The sequence below is a fragment of the Tympanuchus pallidicinctus genome, unplaced genomic scaffold (assembly GCF_026119805.1).
Source record: "Tympanuchus pallidicinctus isolate F22 unplaced genomic scaffold, pur_lepc_1.0 scaffold17, whole genome shotgun sequence".
NCBI lineage: Eukaryota > Metazoa > Chordata > Aves > Galliformes > Phasianidae > Tympanuchus > Tympanuchus pallidicinctus.
In genome coordinates this window covers 17,803,443-17,826,632 of record NW_026294690.1, presented here as the reverse complement: position 1 = coordinate 17,826,632, position 23,190 = coordinate 17,803,443, and the positions used below count along the sequence as shown (strand labels likewise).

Genomic DNA, 23,190 nt, shown 5'->3' with positions numbered 1-23,190 from the left:
AAATTCCAATTTTTGCTATATTACAGTTATTATAATGTCCCTTACATTGCTGTCCTTTTTTTTTTTTTTCCTTCTTCTTTCCCCTGTGTTTTTTTTCTTCTAGAAAAGTGATTGGTGTCCTCTGACTCCAAAGAGCCATGAGGTTAATCAGCAGCAGTTTTGCACATAGCCACTATTGCCAGCCATTGATTGCTAGGTACAAACGAAACAATATGAACTTGGGCAGTAGACCCTACAGGCACTGGTAGCATGGCACATAAAAAGTGTGTCTAATCGATGTTCTTACAAACAGCCCTCCTATAAAAAAATGAAAATTTATGGCAGCTGGCTGCGTGCCTCTTGGATAAACAGCTGCTAAAAAGAAAAAAAAAAGCCCTTCATCATACCAAATTGCTCTGACTTCATCTAAATTACAATAATTTGGGCTACTCACAGATAGATTGACACCGACCAGATTAACGTACTGTGGGATGTACGTACAGTTGCCTTGATCAAATCTAATACAATAACTTGAGATTGACACAGCTGCTCTTCAGTCTGCAACCTACTGCTTTCTGTCTTTAAGCAGACCCTGTGCTGATACCAATGGAAGAACATGGCCTCTGGTGCTTCCAGTCCAGTTTGGAAACATGGCACTTGCTGAAGTGTGAGATTAATGAGCCACATTCTTCAAACTAGAGATTGTCTTTTGTGATAATAGAGCCAAACATTCATCTGTTAAATGCACTTTCTCAGACCGTTAGGTTAAAAAAATAAAATTAATCACACCTCAGAGTGTTTCAATAAAATAAACATCCCAATAGTAACTTGTTACCCAACAGAAATCACATATCTTAAGGAAAGAATTCACTCTGTTTTCACTAGGCCTAGAAAAGCTGGTGGATACTAATATAGGTAATTCATAGTCACAGACTAAATTAGAGTTTATGTCCAATCTGCAGTATTGGATTTAGGATTAAGGCAGTAGCTAGAACTGTACATTCTGCACACAAATATAGCTCTTAGCAGTGTTAACATCACAAAGACTTGATTTCATCCAAAATAAGAATTCCTGGGTTTTGGTCCTAGAATTTCCAGCAGTTGTCATTTTAATTTTTGTTAAATATATTTAATATTTCACAAAACAAAACAAAACAAAACACCTCATTGTCATCTGAATTGAGAAACTCGGCAGCCATTGAAAAAAAAAAGTTCTATCCTTCATCACTCTGGAAACGTGCTTAAGAGCGTGACTCAGACGTATCCTTTGCAGTTGTATGAAAAGAAAAACCCCAACAACAGAAATCCAGCTGTATTAGCATGCTGAAAGAAGTGAAAATTATATCTTGTCACCGTTTTTTTCTAATCAGATGTTAGGCTTCGTAGAAGAAATGGGTTTTCTTAATATTTGTTTGCTGGACTGCGATCCAGCACGTCTGCAGAAGTATTTGTTGGGTTTTATCGTGGCACGGGTGGCAGCTACAAAACGCTGGAGCGGTGTGTGTCGCACTGAGCTGATGCAGGTAATGCAACCTCTGAAGAACTGAGTGCTCGTTTTAGGAACGCTTGGTGTCTCATCAGGGCATCTGTAACACGTTCCTTTTGGCAAACGTGATGCTGAGTCTTGTTTGTATTAATGCTGCATGGATAAGGTTGAAATGCCCCCCGTGATGCTGAGGAGCCCAGAGCCGGGTCTAACAGCCCCAGCAGTTACTGGGGCCTCTGTGCTATTTATCTCTAAAATATGTTTCTCCTTGAACGCTTTATGAAAAATAAGCTGCGTTTACTTTCTTCCCGGCTAGGGGAGGACACTGCTTTAGTGGAATATAAGAGGCATTTCGTGAGAAAAGCAGGAATTTCTCGCCCGGGGCTGATCTGCAGGGGCTGTTTGGGGACCATCGCACGGCTTCGGCCAGCTGCGAGGCAGAGCTGCGCTGCTCCGGCCCGGCTCCGAACACGGCCCGGCTCCGAGCACGGCCCGGTCCAGCGCCGCCAGGGGCCGCTCCACAGCGCCTCGGCTCCCGGCCCGGCGGCTCCTCCTCTCGCCACCCCTCCCCTTTCCCAGGCTCCTCTCCAGGTAAACAGCGATGGCCGCCGAGGAAGGAGGTGGCGGACACCGTAACATGGGGAACCACCTGCAGCTGGTGCCTGGTAACGGGGGAGGAGAGGGGGGAGGCAGGGCTGGGGACGGCTGCGAGGGGCGGGGGAGGAGCCGGGGGGACGGCGGGCCGCTGGTGTCGAATGCGGCAGCGGGCCTGGAGCCGCCCTGCCCGCCGGTACCTCCCGGCCCGGGCCGTGTGGGCCCGCCTGCCTGCCCCGGGCTGCGGGTGGCTGCGGGCTGTCAGCGCAGGCCTCGCCTATCTCCGGCTGCCTCGTGTTGGCAGCGGGGCTGTGCGGGGGCTGTCACTGCCGAGCAGCGATCTGTGAACTGAGGGCGCAATTCTGTAGTGGGTGAAGACGCTGAGGAGCTGTGCAGCTGGTCAGGGGAAAGGTGCCGAGAAGATGTAGGTCCTACCAAAGTTAGCGAATGCGGATAATCCGCTTGCTAGATTTGGGCCGCTCTGAAACCAGATGGAATTGGAAGGAGTTGTTTGCTGATCTGGAAAGGCTCAGCGCCAGCTCGGTGCTCTGCAGTGCCAGTAGGGAGCAGGGAAAAGCAGGAGGTGCAGGAGAGCAGTGCTGGATTGCACGGTGCCCTTTGCAGAGCAGTTTGCACAGCAGCCTGCTTCGTCTGCCCACGGCAGAATCCTCATGAAGGTGCCTGCTGCATATTAAGGTCCATTTTTAAAAAGATTATTTAGAATGTGGTGCCTCCAAACTGACATGAGCTCATGTTTTTGGCTCCGGAAGCAACTCCTGCTAAACTGGAAAAAAATATATATTATTTCAGAAGAAGCATGTACCTAGTGGCGAGTCAGTCTTGCCAGTAACCACTGTAATTTGCTGTGGAGGGAAATAGTAGGAGAATGCTTATTTCAAACAATGTGAAAACACCAGCCTTAGTATTTCCTGCCCTGTTTCTGTTTGTTAAATGAAGTTTGTATTTCCTCGGTTCTGCACAAAGATGTCAGCAGTGGGTCAGGATGAGCATCCAAGAGTGCCCAGCCTGCACCGAGGGAAGTGAGAGCGTGCTCATACTCAAGCTCTCGCAAATTGAGAAATTAAAAAATCAACTAAAACACAATTAAGAGCGATGAGGATACAGTTCCGTTTGTCTTCCGTCTCTCAGTCCTGTAGAGTGACCAAGAGGAGTGTGAGGATGGTGTTTTTTCCACGTTCTCGTGGTGCTGCTGCTGCAGTGAAATGAGTCATCATTCCTCCCAGCCTTCCAGATTGCCTCTGCCAGCACACAGCCGTTAGGGTGTGATTTTGGCAAGGCATGCAAAAGTTTGCGGGGTGCAGGGTGCAGTCACTCTCAGATGAACGACTGTTAATTCCTATTGTGTTCAGAAAAGCAAATGAAACTGCCTTTCTGTCACAAGCTATTAAAAAGTGCTAATGATTCATGCAACTTAATGAGTGCAAGTAAACCAGAATGTGGTTTCTGATGGAGGTGGCTTCCCTTCCCCCCAGCCCACAGTGCTGCTCCAGAACCACCCAAAAACTTCTTCTTGCTCTGCCCCTGCAAAAGGCTAGAGATTGATGGCCCTCTTCTATGTTTTAAACTTTTTGCAACCACTGATGTTTAGGATTCCTGACTGCATATCACAGAATAAGTAAATTATGCAGAAATTAATATTTTTTTATAATAATGAAGGAAGTGGTGTCTTATTGCTTTAAGTTAATTAATGAAATAGCAAAGAGAGTCTGTAACCTGTTTTGTGCTGGATCATTTCTGTTGTGCTGGATCATTTCTGATTGAGATGAATACAACGCAGGATGGATTTGAAACATCAGTGGGTTGTGCTGTTCCTCCTACAAAGTATGCAGTGCAGTAAATCATGCAGGTTTTTGGGTTTTCTTTAGTGAGTTAAAGCAGAAACATAAACAGCGCTGTTGGGATTGTCCACTGTCAGCAGCTACTGATGTAAGAATCCTGCAGAAGTTGCAAGGTTTATAACATCTGTTTCAGATATAGGGTGGTATATAATTATTGTAGGTGTTTGAAGTGTAAGGAAATAGGGTGGAGTAATGCAGTACAATCACCCGTGTGCAGTAATCACATTGTATTCTTTTGGGTGGATGTACAGGCCTACATTGTAATTCACAGCATGGACAGTGAAACCAGCATTTTAGACATGCCTCGTTTGTTATCTTCAGTGTGATTTTTTTATATTTACTTCTAAACATACATATGGATTTTATACAGATAAACACAAAATAAAACATACAAGCAACTTAGTTGTGTTCTTGCTTGAAAGCAATTTTGGGATTGATTCCTAGGCTAGAAATGACATGAAAATAGTAATCCTTAACTACGAGTTTGTACTTGAAATTCTCTCCAGAGTCGTAACATTGCTTTCCTTTATAGTTTGGGCCTTTCTGGGTGTGCAGTGCTGGCTTTTGTGATCGTGTTTGGTATACACAGCAGAGAGGTTGACAGCAGTGAAATTGTCTAGGAACATCAGCAAGGGTATTTGCCTGAGTACAAAGCTTCAGGTTGCTTGTAGCTCAGTTGCTTTATGTATTTAGTTGTATTGTTCAGTTTTGTACCACGTCAAGTGGTGCATTCAGCCTCCTACAGGAAATTAAGTTGGTTGGCATCCTTGTGTTGCAGACAGAAAGCATTCAGAACTGAAGTAGAAAACAACTTCTGAAGTGAAAATCTGAACTGGCAGAATTTGTGCGTTATCAGCTGCCCAAAAAACTTGTTCCTGAGCTGTTCAGAAATACATCACCTGCTTCTGAGTCTTTCTACAGTGCAATGATTTTGCTATAATAACAAGAAAATTATTTACCAATAGCAAAACTGCTTCCCAGTGGAAGACAATGGCCCGGGGATATTGAAGGCATTTCTGTGATTCTCTGATTTTTCTCAGTATTTTGATCTGTGCTGGTTGATGTGTACACAGCATTCTGTGTGTGCTTGTTAGCAGAGAGCGAGGAAGAGGATGACAACGAGATGGAAGTTGAAGACCAAGATGGTAAAGAAGCCGAAAAGCCAAACATGATTAATTTTGACACCAGTTTGCCAACGTCACACGTGGTATGTCTTCCTCTAGATATCTTCCATTAACTGTGTTTCAGAGCAGCTTTGATTGTTTTTACATGACTCTGTCATAAAAACCTTGACTCTTATTTCATTTTATCACGGATGTTACCGTGACTTATTGTGTTCAGTATTTAGGTTCTGATATGGAAGAGTTTCACGGGAGAACACTGCACGATGATGACAGCTGTCAGGTGATTCCAGTGTTGCCCCACGTGATGGTGATGTTGATTCCTGGACAGACGTTACCTCTTCAGCTTTTTCACCCCCAAGAGGTTAGCATGGTGCGGAATTTAATTCAGAAAGACAGAACATTTGCTGTTCTTGCATACAGGTAAAATACATGGGTGAGTTTACTGATGGTACGCAGCATGTGTTTTTAGCACAATTTCTTTGGATAGTAAATCAAATGCAGTTCTGTGGTGAAAACTAAGTTGTGGTTTGAAATAGTTAGATAAAAATATTCTTCCAGCACACTGTGAAAAGTAGCATCTGTGACAGTAGATCTGTGACAGCATCACATTTAATTAAGAAAAGCAGAAAGTGTCCTTGTTTGAGCACGCTCCTGATTTTGCTGTTTGAATGCATTGCCTCTGTTTGACTTACAGCAGTCTTGGTCTGAAATGTGAAAATTTGATTGTTGTTCTGAACCTTTATTGCCAGGGGGGTGTATTTGCTTGCTTTGTGTATAAGCAAGCACAGATGAAGGTTTGACAGTAGAGGCATGTGAGATGGTAGAGAAGTGGAAAAGGCTTATGTGTCCCAAAAGAAGAGGGAGCATTTCTTCCTCTTACTCGCCATTTACTGTGGTTTAATTATGTAGGAAGTGGAGTAGTTATTTTTAGGAAGTCAATCTGAAGAAGTTTGGTACGTTCAGAGTCTGCCTTTCAAGTTGCTGAGCACTGTATTCCTAGATTCTTACCTCTACCTCCTTAAAATAAAGCCAAATAGCAGAAAAAATCACACCGACGTTAGAATTAGCTTTTAAAATGGGGAAAAAAAGTTTGCAGCAGTTCGAAGGCATTTCACCACATTTAGCTTTTTGATTAAAGCTGAGTTGTAAGATTTTACAGTCAGTGCAGGTGGATTAACGTGAGGTGTCTGAACTGTCCTATTTGAAGGGTGCTTAACTTTTAAAATTCTGTTGCTTTTAGTAACGTACGTGAAAGGGAAGCACATTTTGGAACAACAGCAGAAATATATGCCTACAGAGAAGAGCAGGAATATGGAATTGAAACAGTCAAAGTAAAAGCAATAGGAAGACAGAGATTCAAGGTGCTTGAAATACGAACCCAGTCAGACGGGTAAGAAAATAATGTGTTTGATCTTGCATACTGCAAATCTTGTTTGACCAAGAGCATTTATTTGTCACTGCTGCTGCATGTGGCCTTTCAGTCACACAGTTGGCTCATTAGTGTTTTTATACTTAATCAGCAGGTTCTGCAGCTGTGTGTTTCAGTTGTAGCAACTAAGATTCTCTAAGTAACGTCAGCCTGTAGGTTGATTTAACACGTGTGCAAAAGTATCTGTCAGAATTATTTTGGTTCTGAAAATTAAGCTGGAAATACCTCTGGCATCCATGTTTCAAACCAAATGTGAAATGAGAGGAGGCTGTCCTCTATGGAGTGCGTGCCTTGTGTTGTCTTGTGGAAAGCCTCCCTGATACCAGCTTCCATAGCTCTGAAAGCCTGTAACTTGCATTTTCTGAAGTCCTCTCTGGAGGTCTGCACAGGACATGTTCCACTGAACTTCATGTGCAGTTGCAGCTCTGAACTGCTGCAGGCACCGGTCTGACAATACAGCTAATAACCAAATGCCTGCCCTTTTTCTGTTCTGAGTGATCTTTAACTACTGAGCTTGAACAACATACAGAAGCATCCAGCTGCACGATTCAGATATGGAGAGGACAGTAACTGATCCCAAGAGGGGTGGTTTTCTTGGGGATGACTGGAGGCTGGTAATAATAACGGAGGGATAAGTCACTTCTCTTGCTCCTTAAAATAATGATATGCATCTTATATTTCAGCATCTCTGGTGCATCATACAGTTAAAAATGAAATTCCTTCCTTCCAGGCATTATTCTTGATAGCTGTGTAACTGTTATCAGACAGAGTGGAATAGGTGACCTGGTTGATGGTAGGATATTAAAGGACGATCGGAGCTTATATCCTATTTCTGCTGATTTTGAACTCTAGCTTAGCACATAAGCTTTTGTGGTTTCAAACTGCATTTCAGCTAAATGAGAGTTTGGTATGTAACAGCTGACTGTTAGTTTATTACCAAAGGTAACTCGAGGGGACAAAGATCTGAAAATCCACTGTGAGATGGTAGAATATTGTGTCTGCCACAGTCCAGTAGCTAACCTGTGCTCTAAAACATATGGGCATCTTGTTGTATCTCATGGAAAAAGAAGTTAACTGGGAAAGGAAAAATAAACAGCGAGTAACTTTTGCTGAAAACATTCTGTAGGCCAGTGCAAAAACTATTTGGGAAGCAGCTAATTCTGGCTTTCAAAGGCAAATTAAGAATAGACAGAGGAATCTAGAATTCGTTGCTTCTACTTTGATTTTAGGTGTACTGAATTTCAGTGTACACCAGAGTCCAGTCAGCACAATGGCTTAACAAGTTAGCCAAGGCTGTGAGTTCCTGTTTTAGAGCAGCATGTGCTTGGTTTGTTAATAGGCTGCATGTTTCCTAAGGTAACTTGAATTATGTTAGCACAACGTAAACTCTGATGTAACAGATTCCTGCTTAAATTCTGTAGTACCGTGTGTCGGTAAGCACTAAAACCCAATTTTGATGCTCTTGTGTTTGTGTGTATCTCCATGGTTTCTTTCTTTTCTCAGAATCCAACAGGCTAAAGTACAAATCCTTCCTGAGCGAGTGCTGCCTTCAGCAATGGCAGCAGTGCAGCTGCAGTCTCTCAGCCGACGTCATGTATTTCCTTCTTCAAAACCCACAGCGTGGCAGGATCGAGCTTTCCGTCAGTGGTGGCAGAAGTATCAGAAGGTTGGAAGCAAATTGTTTGTTTCTCATTACTGGTTTTCGTGGTATTGAATTCCATCTGTTTGTCTTCAGAGGCGGAGGCACAGCTGGGATGCTGGATAGCAAGCTCCTGTTTTTTGTGTTGTTCTTTTTTTTTTAATAACAGACTGTGATTATTTATCAGCTAACCACAGTAGGGAAATGCATGCTGTATATGAGTTTCCTTTGTTTATTAATTTATACATGAACGCGTCAGAGATGATGCTAATTGCTAAAGCTTATAGATGATGAAGAAAAATTTTGGTAGAAAAAATAGCAATTGTTTTTTGTTTGTAGGTAGATCAGGAAAACATCCTGACTTTAAGTAGCCTGACAGTTTTCTTCATCAGTTCTGTTGTGAGAAAACCTCCTCTGGAAGTTCTGACTAGCCCTCTTGTTCGTAACACGTTGGTTTTCCTCTTTAAAAATGTGTTTTTGAATTTGTCAGCTTAAGATACTTGAAATTGCTCATTAATCTCTTTCTTTCATTTTATGTATTTATTCATTTGAACGAATTGATACAAAGTGCTTTCATCGCCTTACATAGGATCAGTAATTGCTGTGTTGCTGAGACATCAATCACTGATGGAGAAACAAGATGCTTTACCTAATTGCACTTACATTTTTGAACCATCTAGATTTCAGATATTCTTTTGAAAGGCAATAATTCCTTATTACTAAGCAGTAAAAGTGCTTACAATGCTGAGACAGATTTTCTGAGAAAGTCCAGGTCTTGTCTGTCTTGCACAAAAGTTGTGCATTTAGAGCTTCAGAAGCCTCATCAAATATTGGCAGTGATGGTGATGATTTGTTGTGTCCTTAAATAACCAGATGTCTGGTTTACACAAACAAATAATAGACACACATTGGTAAGATCTGCTAATATTAAACAAAAATTGTTTCTGATTTGGATTTCAGAGGAAGTTTTACTGTGCCAGTCTGACGTCTTGGCCTCCCTGGCTCTACTCTCTGTATGATGCTGTAAGTATTACCAAGCAATATATATTTTGTTTTTTGTATCTGTTTACTGGATGATAGTTTTATTTTGTTGTCTCATAAGTGTATTTTAAGAAGGGTACAGCTGGTAGTTTACTGGGAAGAGTTGTAAAGGCTTCCCCTCTGTATGGTTGGTCCCTGGTGCTATGAGTGTGCATCTGCCATGCATGACTGAGGTTCAGGTTCCTGCTGTGTTGTCTTGGAGCAGAAAACTCAATCTTCTGTCCCACGTGCTCCACGTGAGTGTCCTAACCAGCACAGCACTTGATAGTCTCAGGTGGGTCTTTCCTGTTGGAGTCAGTTTACTTTTTAAAAAGCTTGTATTTTTCTTCATATGCTTAGGTGGAAATGTGTATTTAATACATAAAGGCTCAGAGATGGAGGAGGCTAATTCTGCTTAGCCCAGATCTGTACATGTCTAGAGTTTAAATAGTTATCTGCTTACCTCAGATGAGATTCAGAACTATTGTGGGTTGTTTTTTGCCCATTTCCCATCTTGCTTTGTTCTTAGCTTCAGACATGGAGGTATGAAGTGTCTGTAGTTAGCATTTAAGACTTACAGGAATTGTATCGTGTCCACTAGGGAAAATAGCTTCGTGTACATTTTGCTTCTTTTTCCTAAGAGAGCAGAAATACCTATGTCCTTATATTAGGCTTTTTTTCCTAACGAAAGGAAACCTTGATGGAAAGAGTCAAGAGGCAGCTACACGAATGGGATGAAAATCTTAAAGACGAGTCTCTTCCAACAAACCCGATAGGTATGATCTTCAGCTTATGAACTGAAAGTAGAATTAGGAAAAAGAAATCCTAACACCTAAGAGTGTGAGAATTACTTTCTACTGACAGTCCATTTCTGACTTCTGAAGTTTCACTTCAGTTGAGGAAATACTGGTAGCTGACGTTGTCATTAGCTTTGACAAGAACTCGTAAAGAAATGAATGTCCTCCAGTTGTTCTAAAACACTTTTAGTAAAAGAAATAAAACTCACTTGTGCTCCTTATGGAGGGAATGTGATTTAAATGATTCATAAGAAAACAAGAGCCAAAAGCATATGAGATTGTTAAAGTTTTCTGCAGGTGTCTGGATGTATAGAGATGAGCTCTGAAAGTCCATTATGAAGCTACATTTTAGCTCTCGATCTGTAACTGAGTAGAACAGGCAGGTTTATTTCTTTCTGAAATTCTAACAGGCCTGCTACTTTCTCATTTCTAGATTTTTCTTACAGAGTTGCTGCTTGCCTGCCAATTGATGATGCCTTACGCATACAGTTGCTTAAAATAGGTAGTGCTATTCAGCGACTCCGGTGTGAATTAGATATTATGAACAAAGTGAGTACTGTTATACCTGTTATTTACTTTAAAATTCTTCTTCTCACCACCATAAAAAAAAAAGCAACTTACCATCTCCTGTAACAAATAATACTTCTGGGCAGTGAGCCTGGGAGTTTTTATTTTCCTTTGCCTTGAGAAGTTGGCTCAAGGAAGAAACTGGTGTTCATTCTAGACTTATTTTGCAGCAAGAACCCTATTTGTTTTTGTTAGAAATCATATTTCAACACCGTGCTGCAGTGCCTTCTCCAAGAGATGGTGCTGTAAGTCCAGTGTTGCTGTTCCCAAACTTCTGAACATCAGGACCCCATATTGCCAGCACAGTGTACTGCAGTGAAGCAGTGTTGTGCTGTGAAGACTTCTTTTCAAAGATGTTTTAAAACAAGTGATCTTGTTTTCTTGCCATTCCATGGCCATATAATGCATATAACATAGGCCACGTATTTCATTTTTACATGGTACGTCGCTTAATAATGTAACTCTTGTTTTATAATGCAAGTATTGGACCTCATGTTGAATCCATGTTTCAGTATCTCCAATAGCAGTTCAGATTGCTACTCGTGTTCCAAAGAGCAAACACTGAAAGAGTCACCAATATAGAGAACATTGGTCGGGTGGTTGGTAGTGAGAATGTTCACTGTTGAATTTCTGGCTAGAGAGACCAAGTTTTGGTGACACATTCATCAAAACGCACCTCCTGAAACATGGTAACAAAGCCTTCTACTGAGCTGATTAAAATGGTTCTTTTCTTGGCAGCATTAGTGATAAATCGTTTGGTTCTGCTTTATAAATATCGTAGGAGATAAATTACCCTGTCATCATAATGAAGAAAAAGGTCAGTGCAGCATAGGTATTTATCTTGATTAATCTGAGACAATTGATCTACAGTGTTCTCAAATTTTAGAAAAACTTTAATGGTTACATTTGTATTCATTCTACCTTTTCTGTGTTATATCTCAGGTAACAAAGTTGGTTTTTTTTGTTTCTAAAGTAGCTTTTAAGGATCGTAGCAATTTGACTCATTGCTTACTCAGGTTTTTTAAGATTAAAAAAAGTGTATAGATTTTTAAAAATTAATCTTAATGATTACCATGAGTAAGTAAAATGCATGCAAATTGTTATCCTTTGATATAAAGAGTAAAACATAAGTGAGTGCTGCCAAAGGAGTCAGTACAAAGTTTGTTCTGAGAGAACAGAAGAGAAATGTTGTTATTTGCCTCTGTGCTGCCAAGTATCTGGAAATGAATGAAGTTATCCTCTTTTTTCTTGTTTCTCTTCTTCAAGTGTACATCTCTCTGTTGTAAGCAATGCCAAGATACAGAAATAACAACCAAGAATGAAATATTCAGGTGAGTTTATAACTCCTAATCAATTAAAGCACGTGATAGAGACTCAGGTTTTAAGGGAAACATGATGATAACCCCCTTAAACGGGATGGATCCCATAACAACGTCCTGTCAGCTGCTCTCTAATAACTCATTTCCTTTAACAAACAGCTGGGCAAGGTGCAGCTGAACATGAGAATATTGTAATCCTTACTTGGGCAATGAATGTTTGAACACCTTTCCTCAAACTCTGACAGAATTTTTAACTGTGTTTTACAGTTTATCCTTATGCGGACCCATGGCAGCGTATGTGAATCCTCATGGTTACATCCATGAAACCCTTACTGTATATAAAGCCTGCAATTTGAATCTCAGTGGACGACCATCAACAGAACACAGCTGGTTTCCTGGGTAATACTGTTCAGCTATTAGTAACAGTCATAAATTTGGTTGCAAATTTTCCTATTCCACTATGGCAAACACAGAGCATAACTGCAGTTACTCTACTGAGGGTTTGTTGTTGTTGTTTTTTTTTAGACCTGAACTGAATGAATGTTACAGTATTTTATACTGACTCTGTCTTAATCTGATTACCACTGAAGCACTGATTACCACTGAATCTTTAAATGGTCTTGCTATCTGGGAAAATGGCCAAATTAATTGTCAAGATGTAAAAATCTGCCTAATATAATAGTCTTGTGCCAAAATGCCATTTTTTGCTTTAGATAAACACGCTTCAGGCATACATTCAAACCTTTAAATACTTGACCTCTTAACAAGAGCAGAAATGTGAAATTGTGTTTGAATTACAGTTTCACAAAACCATTCTTTATAGCTGTGTGGTTTTTTTTTTTACCAAATCACTTATCTTTGTGGTCCCTTCTGTGACATACTATCAGAAATCATTCTTCTATCCTGAATGCTTTAAGAACTTTCTCTCCTTGAAGGTTTTGGTTTGTTTGGTTTTTTTTTGACAGGTACGCCTGGACTATAGCGCAGTGCAGAATCTGTGGGAGCCATATGGGCTGGAAGTTCACAGCTACCAAAAAGGATATGTCACCACAGAAATTCTGGGGATTGACACGGTCTGCTCTCCTGCCTCGAATTCCAGAAGCAGAGGACGAGTTGGGCCACGACAGATCTCCATTACTCTGCCTGTAATCCAGTACCCTGCTTTGGAGATGAACAGGGAGTACTCTGTCTCTTAGATACATCCGCTTAGTTCTGCTTTTGATGCTCACTTAAAAACCAACAAGAACTCGCAGCCCAGAACGCTTTGCCTTCAGTGTGCAGCACGTTACGTTGTTTCAGACACGCTGAGGACTGAAGGTTGATTCTTAAGAATGACAGCTGTGGAGAGAAGGTGGCACGAGATGCCAGGAAATCAGTTCATTTGGACAGACTTGACTCTGAACTTTCTACTTCCTCTGAACTTTCATTTCAGGAAATGTTTGCTGCTATCAGCCTGCAGTGAAAGAAATAGAGTATAATTATGCAACGTATGATGTTAGATACTAGTATCTCATTGCAGGATATTTCCCTTACTTAAAATGTGTTTACGATGACGATTCCTGTTTCTAACTATGTGGAATACTTGCAGTTTTAGTCTCGTGATGTTCATGAAATAATAACCATCAAAGAGAGTACAAGGCTGAAGGATTCTGTGTTGGTGATGTCAGTAGCAGTGGTGTAAATGGCAGAGCTGACTGCTGGGTGCAGCTAGAACAAGCATGCCAGAAAATTCCCTTTGAAACGAGCTTATATAAAGTATTTGTTCCTTAGAAGTTCTCTGGTGTATTGAGCATTTCTGACTTGTCTTTTAAATCTTAAATTATTTATACAGAATACACTGATCAGTTCCAGGAGATGAAACACACATTGTCATTTACCGTGGTTTATTTTACTTTTGAATGTAATTCTTGTATTTTTCAAAATAATTTCAGTGGGAGATCAGCTTACAGGAATGCATGTCTAGGATCCCATGAAGTACTCTCCAATCTACCTAACTGGAGATTTTTCTCTAATATGTATTTTGAGAAGAGATTCAGCTAATCTTTTTTTTCCTTCAGCTTTAGTATCATAAGGTAAAACTCTATATTATCACCTTACCTTGAAGAAACAAACTAACAGTGTTTTTCTTGCCCCGCTCTTTTTCAGTTTGTTTCCTGAAATTCTGTCTGTGCTACAGAAATGGACGCTAAAAGAGGGCAGCTTTTGCTACTGCTTGGTTGTTTTTTTTCCCTCAGAACAAATGCAGAATCTGAAGACGGCAAGATTTCATCAGTTTGTGAGTGTACATACACACCTTTTTTTTTTCTTGAAGCTATTGCATTCACTGTTTCTTCTGTGTACATTTTCAAGAACTTGCGTTGTTAAATACTGTGAGAATACTGCTTAAGGTTGAAGATGTAACCCAGTAATTGTTCTTTCCCAGTCGCATCAGACATGTAGCATGGACAGATTACTGCATTGGGAGGCCAAGGTCAGGCCTCTGCAAGGCAAGTGTGATCTGATCTCGTCTAAGTTGTACTTGTGACAGCAGAGCTTAGGAAAAATCCAGATGGGAAGAGATGCCAGATGCTGAAAGGCTGTTAGGATATTATGCTACGTATGTAGAAACTAATGGATGTGTAACTCAGGTTTCGTTCTTTGAAGCCTTCTACCTCTGTGCTTCTGTAATAACTTTGGTTTTCTCCATAGACATCTTTAATGCCATCTTCAGTTGTCTGTGCAGTACTCTGATTTGCCAGTGAACTGTGAAAAGCAATAATTCTTTGAATAGAATACTGAACAAATAGAGGATGAATGCGCTCATTTTCTTATAGAAACCATTCATTGTGTTTATGTAATAAGCTTTCAGAAGACTAAAATAAGGAGTAGTATGTGAGACTGAAATCTCTGCACCTAGATAACCACTAGAATCACACTTAGCTTCCCCCTCACTCCCTGCATACACACAGAGCCACCCGTGGCTTAGCTGTAGGCTTGGATTGCTTTTTTCCCTCTGAGATACTCAGGTATCTCTGCTGCCATTTGCTTTCAGTAAGTGAGGCTTTCAGGATGATCATTTCCTCAGCTCTCCCTGGACTTCACAAGGTGTTTTGGGTTTTGGCTGAGATTAAAAATGGCATTATATTCACAGTGCTTAAATACAAAATGGGCATATTTTTGGTATTGTGTGTGTGTATATATATATATACATATATATACAGTCAAGTGTAGCTAATATTACCAAGTGAGACAACTCACAAGTAAATTAGCACTAATTTTATCTTAGCGTTGATGATTTTTCATCAGCCCAACCTTCTGTGAATTGTTTCCCATTTGTAAGCCTATGACTGCTGGCTGAAAACAAGCATAATTCAGCTTGCTGTAAAACTGGGGGATCCTGTCATGGTGAAGCTGGCAGTTAAAGTGCTACAGAATGCACAGCCAGCATGTGACTTCCAACATGGATGTAGAATCATGGCAGGCTCAATACATTGATGAATGCTCTCTATGCTTTTATCTTTTTTTTTTTTGAGAAGAAACTACTAGAATGTTGGGATTGTGGAAATTTATTACTAGCAAATACAGCCCTCGTAAGCTTTTGAGAGTTAAGTGCAAAGAAAATCAGCGTATCTTACAGCAGTAGCTACATTTACTACATTCAGTGGCTGGCACGTGGCTTCATGCTGTAATTAATCCCACTGATGTGCTGGCTGCTGCCAGGAGAGTTTTTCTCCCACTGTAATTTCACTTATTCTGGGAGAGCTGGGAATTACACAGCCATGGGATGGGCGTGCTGGTAGCACAGCCGTGGCCTTGCTGGGTCTGATGAAAGGATTAAAGGTATTTTGGGGTGGGGGGACCCACAGGGGGGTTTCCCTGTTGTAGTATTGCTGCAATCACATACAGTGTCATACAATCAGAGCCTGTAATATTGCAAGCTTTCATACAGCTTAGTTTTGATGACTGTGTAGAATGATAACAGGATACTTGCACACTTGTTCTAAGAAGTTCTAGCTGTTCTTTTTTTTAACAATAATGCTATTTTTGTATGCGCTGCAATTCATTTTGTTCCTTTTGTAGTCGATCACCTTTACTTGCTTTGTACAAGCTATGGAAGGTGTAGCACATTCTCTGCTTTCACTCTTCCTCTGTCTGCCTTCTGGGACAAGTTTTCAGGAAAATCTTGTTGCTTGCAAACATTTGCAAAGAATAAAATTAAATTTGTTTCAAATTGATCTTAGCGGACGCGGTTTCTGCTGACTGTTGGAAGAAAGAAAATGTCTGGTCTAACACTGCTCAGGTTTTAAACCACAGTGCTTTCAGAAAATGATGGTAAGGGAGGTTAAGAGCGATGATGGGCCACTGGCTGCCAGTGGGACCCAGCCCTGTGACCCGAGGCATCCGCTCAGGCTGGGGGTGAAGCCTGTTGATTACAATGGGGATTGCTGTAGAGCTTCTGCACAAAGGCAGGGGCAGCTGCCTGGGGACCTGTCTCCACAGGCCTCGTATTTCTTTTGCTATAGCTTCATCTGAAGGTACAGTGACTAAATGGGGCTATAGGATGGCAGTTCAGTCTGTACACAGGTAGTGGAGCATGCTGAATTGAATTCCAGACTCGTGGAGAGCTATTGTCTTATCAGGTTATGAAGAAATTATCTAAAATGTCACAGCTTTAAATCCTCATCCCATTGCACAGCTCAGCAATGAGGATTGCTGTTAGTCATGCTGCCACCATTCTGTGTTTAATAGCAACCTGTTGAAGCTGGGAGAATCTTTTAAGGGCCAAAAAGGAGTGATTTCCTTACCACAATATTCCGTGGGATTTGCTGATTTATTTTAGTTTGGAAGAATGTTCAACTAGCTGAAAAAGCCCTGACATAAGACTAGGTGAGACCTATAGATGTTATCTGCAGCTTAGTAGCATTTGTAGAGAAATGATAAAGGGGTGTGACATGGGATATGTGCTACTGCATGCTGAATCTTAGAGTGCTTTTCTGGACCTAGTAGATGTTGCTTTCAGTGCTGTGAGGCTAAATTTAAAAGCTTGAGCTGAGCACCCATCTCCATGCAGTTTGTGTTTTCCTCTATGCTCTTGTTTCTCCCTACCCAAGAGTACCTCCGTTTCAGTACGTGAGAAGGCTGATATTGCCATCAAAAAACAGTTAGAGCCCTAATTCCTCAAGAGTCTAATTCAAATTAGTAAGCCATTTGTGTCTCTGCAACATGGCAAAGTAACAGAATAAGAATCCTGCTTTTAAGTGTAGCCTATATTCCCATGTATACTTATTTATTGTGCAAGCTGTAAATACAGCACTGCACTCTCCCCAGGGTGAACTGTGAAAAGGGCTGAGTTGTAAACTTAACAGTTAATAGAGCATGCCACAATTCATAGGTGTACAGAAAACAGTTTCCAGAGATGAATGTATACTGGAGATGAGAACCCACTGCATTTGTGCCTGGAAACCCAGTGCAGCCCTTGGCCCAGTCCACTGTGGTGAGCAGAGAAACAGAAAGAAAGTGTACTTACCACAGGCTGCTAAGAGATCACTGTGGAGTTATTCAGGGCTCCAAGTGGAGCCATTGCTCCTCAGTGTGTTTATAAATGCTGTGGAGGCAAAGCTGAGAAGCATGCTAACAGTTTGCAGCTGAGTCAGGAGAAATGAGGAACAGCTGTTGTCTCTCCCCAGGTCACCAGGCCAGTGGTTAAGCAGTTTGGGTAAGAACCAACCTCCCTTCCTTCCTCCCTCCTGTCCCATTTCTCTTGAATCCCATGTTACAGAACACGCTTTACACACATTCCCACCTGCAATATGATAGCACGAAATGTTTTCTCCTTTATTGTTACCTTTTACACTTTCTTCATACAACTTAACAACTCTTCTTTATCCATGCAGTACCCACTCTTCTTCCATTCCTCCCGTAACTGCTGCAGTGCTGAGCCAATTTCTTTCCCACAAGTTATGCCCATTTTCCGCAAATCATGGCCACTGACAGGAAAAGTAGGAACAGTCCACTGCTGCATTTCTTTTAAAAGCTGCTCTTCTCCCTGGTACTTCAGGAGTTCTGATATTTTGGAAATCGTATTTGCTTCTCTAGACTGAAAAAAAAAGAGGATGTATTAGGAACTAGATAACAATTCAAACCCTGAACATCTGCACCTCTCTCTCATTAGTTTTAAAACTCAGCCTGGGACTGGAGAGTCCAGCAAATGCTTGAAAACGTCATGAACTTCGTTTAGTAGCTTTTTAACCATTATCTTTAACCTACTGCTGGAGAGGGACTCACACCTTCCCTGGTGTGGAGGAATTCCTCTCTGCTGACACTGACCTCTTTCACCTCAGTTACTGCAATAAAAGTGCAGAACTTCACTTTCAGATTACTTGAAATTCACTCTGGAAGATGTTGTGTGTTTAACAGTACTTGGTGAAGAACACAAAGCACTGTTCCAGGCACTATGCAGACTCTGAATGCTCAGAATGAACATGAAATGAACATGAAATCCTTTGAGGTCCAGATCCTGTCTCATGCTTTAATACAGGAGGAGAACTCAGGGAGACAGTACAGCAAACCCTCAGTCCCCAGCTGTGTTCAGAGGCCACACTTTCAGCTGACCCTGTCCATCCTGACTGGTTTTTAAGTCTAGTAAAAATGTTGCTAGAGAACGCAAGCTGCTTGGATCAGCTAAGAAACTGTTTATCTCCTTGCAAAACTAAGCTCTGCTAAAGAACAGACATCTCTTTCTGTTGCTGCAGAAACATGACAGGACATTGCAAAAACACTTGTCTATTTCTGCTCTCCTCTCTAGATTCAAAGCAAAAGGAAAAAGCCCCCAAAACTTTAATTTATTGGATCTATTATTGTTAATACTGGATGATATTCCCGCAGTTAATGTAGTGATACTGCACTGGAAGCAGTCTAACTGTGGCTACCAGTTCTTATTAATACAGCTCATCTTCCTAATGCAAACATCACCATCTTGACAATCCTGCCGCCATGCACAGTGGAAGGGCTGCTCAGCTTGTAAGGCCCATGGCTTTCTTTGGCACTCTGTAAAACTGGAAACTCGTGGTTTACTTGAGAAGCCAAGTGCAGCAATATCAAGTACACTTACATCCATTATGAAGTCTTGATATGGTTTCAGTGGTTCTGGCCCCGTCGCTTTAGTTAACTCCTCACGGTGTTTCAGCAGAAAGAAGCCAAGGTTCTTCTCCTCTTTTGAGATTTTCAGCCTCAGATCAAGGTTTGTTACATCATCCTTCACCTTGAACAATGATGTCAGAACAGTCATGGGTTTTGGACACAAATTTGCAGTATTTATACTGACTCTGTCAAGTTCCTCCAGATTTCCATTACCTGGTAAACCTGAAGAGAAAAAGTTCAATAAGGCGTTAACAAGAAACAGGGACATTAACAAAGGTAAAAACAAACGAGTTTCATCTCCTTTGCTGTGCTGCAATTCCTTGATTTCCTATTCCTGTAACATTTACAGTCATCTAACTTTACCTATGTATTGAGCGACGTCCAGCTCATACAGAAGTCGAACCAAATGATTTACGTGGTTTCCAATTAGAATTTTTTTCAGTTCCACCCAAATCCTTTCTCCTGATATCCCAGCCAAACCTTTGGCATTGTCTTTAATTGCTTGCAGGGTGCTCGATTCGTGATCGCCAGGTTTTTCTGCAATCCTCCCATAAAACCTGCCCCAAGAAAACCGCTCCATGTTAATTTTGCCAGTCATTTCTTATTGCTACTCACAGAATTAACTCATGGAAAATTACATTAAAACAGTGGAGGACAAAAACATTATAGTTTCTGAAATCTCTGCAACATTTTTCTACCGTGAAGCTTAAAGCTCCTGCCTGCTCTTTCAATTTCACCAAGAGTACTAAAAGGGAAACTGCAGAGAGATTATATGATGTGCAGAAGTTCAGTGCCAAAAAAAAAGGCACAAGGTGGGTTACGTTGTTACACTGTCCAAAGCAAATAGATCAATCCTGATCAGATTTACTCTCCTCTCCCAGACTGCATGAAGCTTCAGGGCAAAGTAACTGTACTTCTTTTGGTTACATGTCAACAGATAGACGTCAATAAACTTATTACTTTGTTTTAAATTATACTTGAAACAGTACTGTTACAAAGACTGTTTGCAAAGGACAGCGTATTTCTTGTTCACACAGAGAAAGTAGAAGCCAAAAATACGCTTCTCTCATCATTTTGTGAGGAAAAAACATTGTCTGAATTTTGGTTTACAACCTTCTCCATGGAACTCTATTTCTACATCTCCAATGAGTCATCAGAAGTACTTATTTATACCATCTCTTCATCCAGACAAGGTGAAAGCTGGTACCTGAAGTATCTTAGGATTCGTAAATAATCTTCTTGTATTCTTGCGCTTGCCTTTCCCACAAATCTTATTTTCTTGTTCTTTAAGTCTTCATATCCATTAAAGAAATCATACAGCATCCCATCCAAGCCTAGAAGATGAAAAAACATCAACAGGAATTTAGAAACACTCTTATTTGAAAATGCAGAGGACAAATGGTGTCACTTGCTGTGGGTTGCCATATCTGTGCAGACCTTTTGGCTGACAGCAGTATAAACCAACAGAATGCAAAAAGGAGAGGGAAAATTTACTGGCATGATTTGAAAAGTGGTGTTTGATCTACGTATTTTCTTTTGCGTAATCTTACCTAAAAACATGGAATTGATGGTCAGATCCCTCCTTTCAGCATCCTTTTCCCAGTCGGTGGTGAATTCCACCTCTGCGTGGCGTCCATCGGTGACAATATCTATTCTGAGAGTAGTAATTTCAAAATTCTGTTCATGGAGCTGAAAATCCCACAGAGATCGTTATTTCAACGTGGATACAGATACAAAGGCTATCTATTTTCCTGCCCCACGTCGGTTTGCATGTAGGCAGCTGGAGCACAAACTGTACACAAACACACGCTGTGCTTCCACACGGAGCTGACACCGAAACTCACAGATGCCTCAGAACAGAGCTCATTTCCACATAAGCCGTCTGCAGGAAGGTGCCTGCAGGCTTAAAGCAAAGGAACGTGCAGACAGAGGAAGCAGGACCCGAGAAAGCAGGAAGCATCGAATCGGCTTCCCCACCTGATACAGATTGTAAGAGAAAACCCACAGCCCGACCGCGAACCAACCCTGGCCGTGATGGTTCCGTGTTTTTCTCCTTTGTTATTGATCAGCCGAACCCCAGCAGACGTGAACATCTCCTTCATCTCTTCGGGTGTAGCCGTAGTGGCGAAATCCACATCTTGAGGCGTCATTCCGCTCAGCAAATCCCTCACGGCCCCTCCCGCGATTCTCAGCTCGTAGTTCTTCTTCTCAAACAATTCTGACAAGGAGAAGAAAACAGTCGAGAACAAAAGCGGAGCCGCCACAGCCCCCACCTGTGAGGGACCCGGAGCCGCCACAGCCCTTCCCGAGAGGCCCCGCCCGGCCCTCACCTGCCACACTGCGAAGCCCCGGTGTGAAGAGCGCCTGGAACTGCGGGGATTGCAGCCTCATGGCGCGCGGCGCGCGGTGCCGCAACCGGAGAGGCGGAAGCAGCCGAGCCCTGCAGGGCAGAAGCAACACCTCAGCCCACATCTGGGGAGAAACAGAAACGCCGCGTCAGCCCGCGGGCCCGAGCAGAGGGGAGAGGCCCCTCGCAGGAGCGTCGCACTCACCCGCGGGCTGCCGGCCTCGCTAGGCCCGGGGAGCGGCTCCGTGCGGCCCCGGCGCGGCGCAGAGCGATGACATCAGCGGCGCGACCCAGCCACGCCCCCCGCCCTCCCTCTTAGGCTGCTCGCGGGCGCCCCCTGCCGGCCGATCCGCGCATCGCTGCTCTCCCTCCGCCTCGCTCTGTAACCGCGGTCCCGCTGTAGCGCCCCGCGCTGCGCTGTTTGTTTCTCAGCCCCGTTCCACGGCGGTGCGGAAGCACGCGTCAGTACGGTGTGCAGAGAACAACCGCCGCCGTCCCATCCCCACCGTGCCCGTGTTCCTCGGGAAAAAGCTCTAAACACCTCCACGTGTTGTGAAACCTTCACGATCCTCCGCGCCGCGTCCATCCGTGCGCTGGTTGCGAGGTCCCGTCAGCGATCCTGAAACAGCTTTAAGCGCTGTGGCTGCTGAACTACGTGCAGGAGCAGCTCCTGAGTTCGTTCAGCTTTTAACGTGTGGAAACATTTGGGTGGGAGCCCTGTGCCAAATCCCAGGCACAGCTGGGGGTCCCCGTCTGCTCTCCATGCCGTGCCGTCACGCCGCTGGTTCCATGTGTGAGATTTGCAGAGCGGTGCTGCAGAGCTGCTCAAACACACCGCTTGGTTGCCTTTGAAGTTCCAAGCCGGAATAAATCTGCCTCTGCCAAAAATGCTACGGGTTCTTTGTACCTGAAAAGAGATGTTATACAGATCTGTTCAGCCTTTCAAGCACCCAACAGATCAGCACTTTGCTGCAGAAAGGAGAGTGCTTGCGAGCATAAAAGGGTTTTGGGGAATGACCTATTGCCAAAAACATCTCACATTTACAATAATTTTGTCAGGCTTGTGTAAGAACATGAGAACATAACCTTTTCTTACCTGTTCTTTTTGTGACTGCTTCTTTTGTTAAATATCCTGCCTCACCTTTAGAAACAACCTCCTTTCTGCTGTAACGCCGAGCTGCAGCTGTCAGAGCTCCCTGCTCAACAGTTAGCTGTTTATTCAGGAGTGCACAGATACAGAAAACAGGGCACCTCACGTATCTCCGTGCCTCCTGGCAGGATTTCCTTACAACCCTCATTCCTGGCTGACTTTGTCTAAAGGTGCCCAGCCATAGTGCCCCCCCCCCCCCCCCCCCCCCAGCACTGAAAGTTCCCTTCATACCTAACCTGAATTTTACCTGTCATTACCTTTTATTTCTAGCTCCCCACTGCAATGGACTTGGAAAACAGGTGAAAGCCTTCATTTGTGCTCTAAGATTGCACCTCCGCATGGGCATTCTCCTAATTTGTTTTGAGTGGTTCTGGTTTTCGTAGCATCCATCACTGTACACTGACCTCCCATTGTTTGCTCCGTTTCTTTCTCCAGTGCAGCATCTGCACGGGGCAGTGCATTGAGTGGGGGCTTTATCAGTGCTGAGCAGAGCAGAAAGATTGCTTCATGTGTCTCGCAGAGGATGCCAGCTTCCAGCTGCCCCAGCACGCCTTTTTCACAAGTGCACAACAGTTGTTGAGTCCTCTGTGGTTTATGACCTGGCATAACCCCAGATCCTTTTCTGTAGAGCAGATACCTAATCACAAGTTGATTACTAATAGCCTGTAATTTGCAGTTAACAGCACCTAAATGTAGTTGAGAGCTTGACCATGCTGAACTGTGCCCAATTTTCACTGATTTTTGAAGAACTTGCTTAAATC

The 23,190-nt window shown here is 42.6% G+C and overlaps 2 protein-coding genes across 6 annotated transcripts in view; one reads left to right on the top strand and one right to left on the bottom strand.

The window, feature by feature from the left end:
- CRBN (cereblon) overlaps window positions 1–13,677 on the top strand; it is a 30,993-nt gene extending 17,316 nt beyond the window's left edge. Inside the window, exons 1-11 of one of the 3 annotated variants that reach the window (XM_052678575.1) lie at window positions 2,002–2,130; window positions 5,013–5,125; window positions 5,260–5,462; window positions 6,283–6,432; window positions 7,975–8,137; window positions 9,071–9,133; window positions 9,822–9,906; window positions 10,361–10,476; window positions 11,761–11,825; window positions 12,081–12,212; window positions 12,779–13,677. In XM_052678575.1, coding sequence (XP_052534535.1) covers window positions 2,067–2,130; window positions 5,013–5,125; window positions 5,260–5,462; window positions 6,283–6,432; window positions 7,975–8,137; window positions 9,071–9,133; window positions 9,822–9,906; window positions 10,361–10,476; window positions 11,761–11,825; window positions 12,081–12,212; window positions 12,779–12,962 — 1,338 coding nt within the window. In that variant the 5' untranslated portion in view covers window positions 2,002–2,066 and the 3' untranslated portion in view covers window positions 12,963–13,677. Of the gene's footprint in view, window positions 1–2,001; window positions 2,131–5,012; window positions 5,126–5,259; window positions 5,463–6,282; window positions 6,433–7,974; window positions 8,138–9,070; window positions 9,134–9,821; window positions 9,907–10,360; window positions 10,477–11,760; window positions 11,826–12,080; window positions 12,213–12,778 lie in introns of those variants that run through there. The other 2 variants (XM_052678576.1, XM_052678577.1) reach the window with 2 other exon arrangements.
- On the bottom strand, window positions 12,312–21,580 carry TRNT1 (tRNA nucleotidyl transferase 1). Of its 3 annotated transcripts, XM_052678579.1 has the most exons (9): window positions 21,485–21,580; window positions 21,263–21,404; window positions 20,957–21,150; window positions 20,483–20,621; window positions 20,140–20,266; window positions 19,296–19,489; window positions 18,904–19,154; window positions 17,638–17,889; window positions 12,312–13,266 (listed from the first exon to the last, which is right to left on the bottom strand). In XM_052678579.1, the coding sequence occupies exons 2-8, from the start codon at window positions 21,402–21,404 to the stop codon at window positions 17,641–17,643; spliced, it is 1,296 nt and encodes a 431-aa protein (XP_052534539.1). In that variant the 5' UTR covers window positions 21,485–21,580; the 3' UTR covers window positions 12,312–13,266; window positions 17,638–17,640. The 3 variants fall into 3 exon arrangements, with proteins under 3 accessions (XP_052534539.1, XP_052534538.1, XP_052534540.1); XM_052678578.1 differs by lacking the exon at window positions 12,312–13,266 and having other exon boundaries at window positions 17,602–17,889; XM_052678580.1 differs by lacking the exon at window positions 12,312–13,266 and having other exon boundaries at window positions 17,602–17,889; window positions 21,263–21,372; window positions 21,485–21,531.
- Between the last annotated feature and the right edge of the window lie 1,610 nt (window positions 21,581–23,190).

What these genes read in the sequence shown, in the direction of transcription:
- TRNT1 (XM_052678579.1), bottom strand. Translation starts at nt 21,404, where the DNA reads ATGTGGGCTGAGGTGTTGCTTCTGCCCTGCAGGGCTCGGCTGCTTCCG. An exon ending in GGGGCTTCGCAGTGTGGCAG is followed by an intron (nt 21,151 to 21,262) that starts GTGAGGGCCGGG and finishes TCTCCTTGTCAG; the next exon opens with AATTGTTTGAGAAGAAGAAC. An exon ending in CGAATCCTAAGATACTTCAG is followed by an intron (nt 19,490 to 20,139) that starts GTACCAGCTTTC and finishes TTCTTGGGGCAG; the next exon opens with GTTTTATGGGAGGATTGCAG.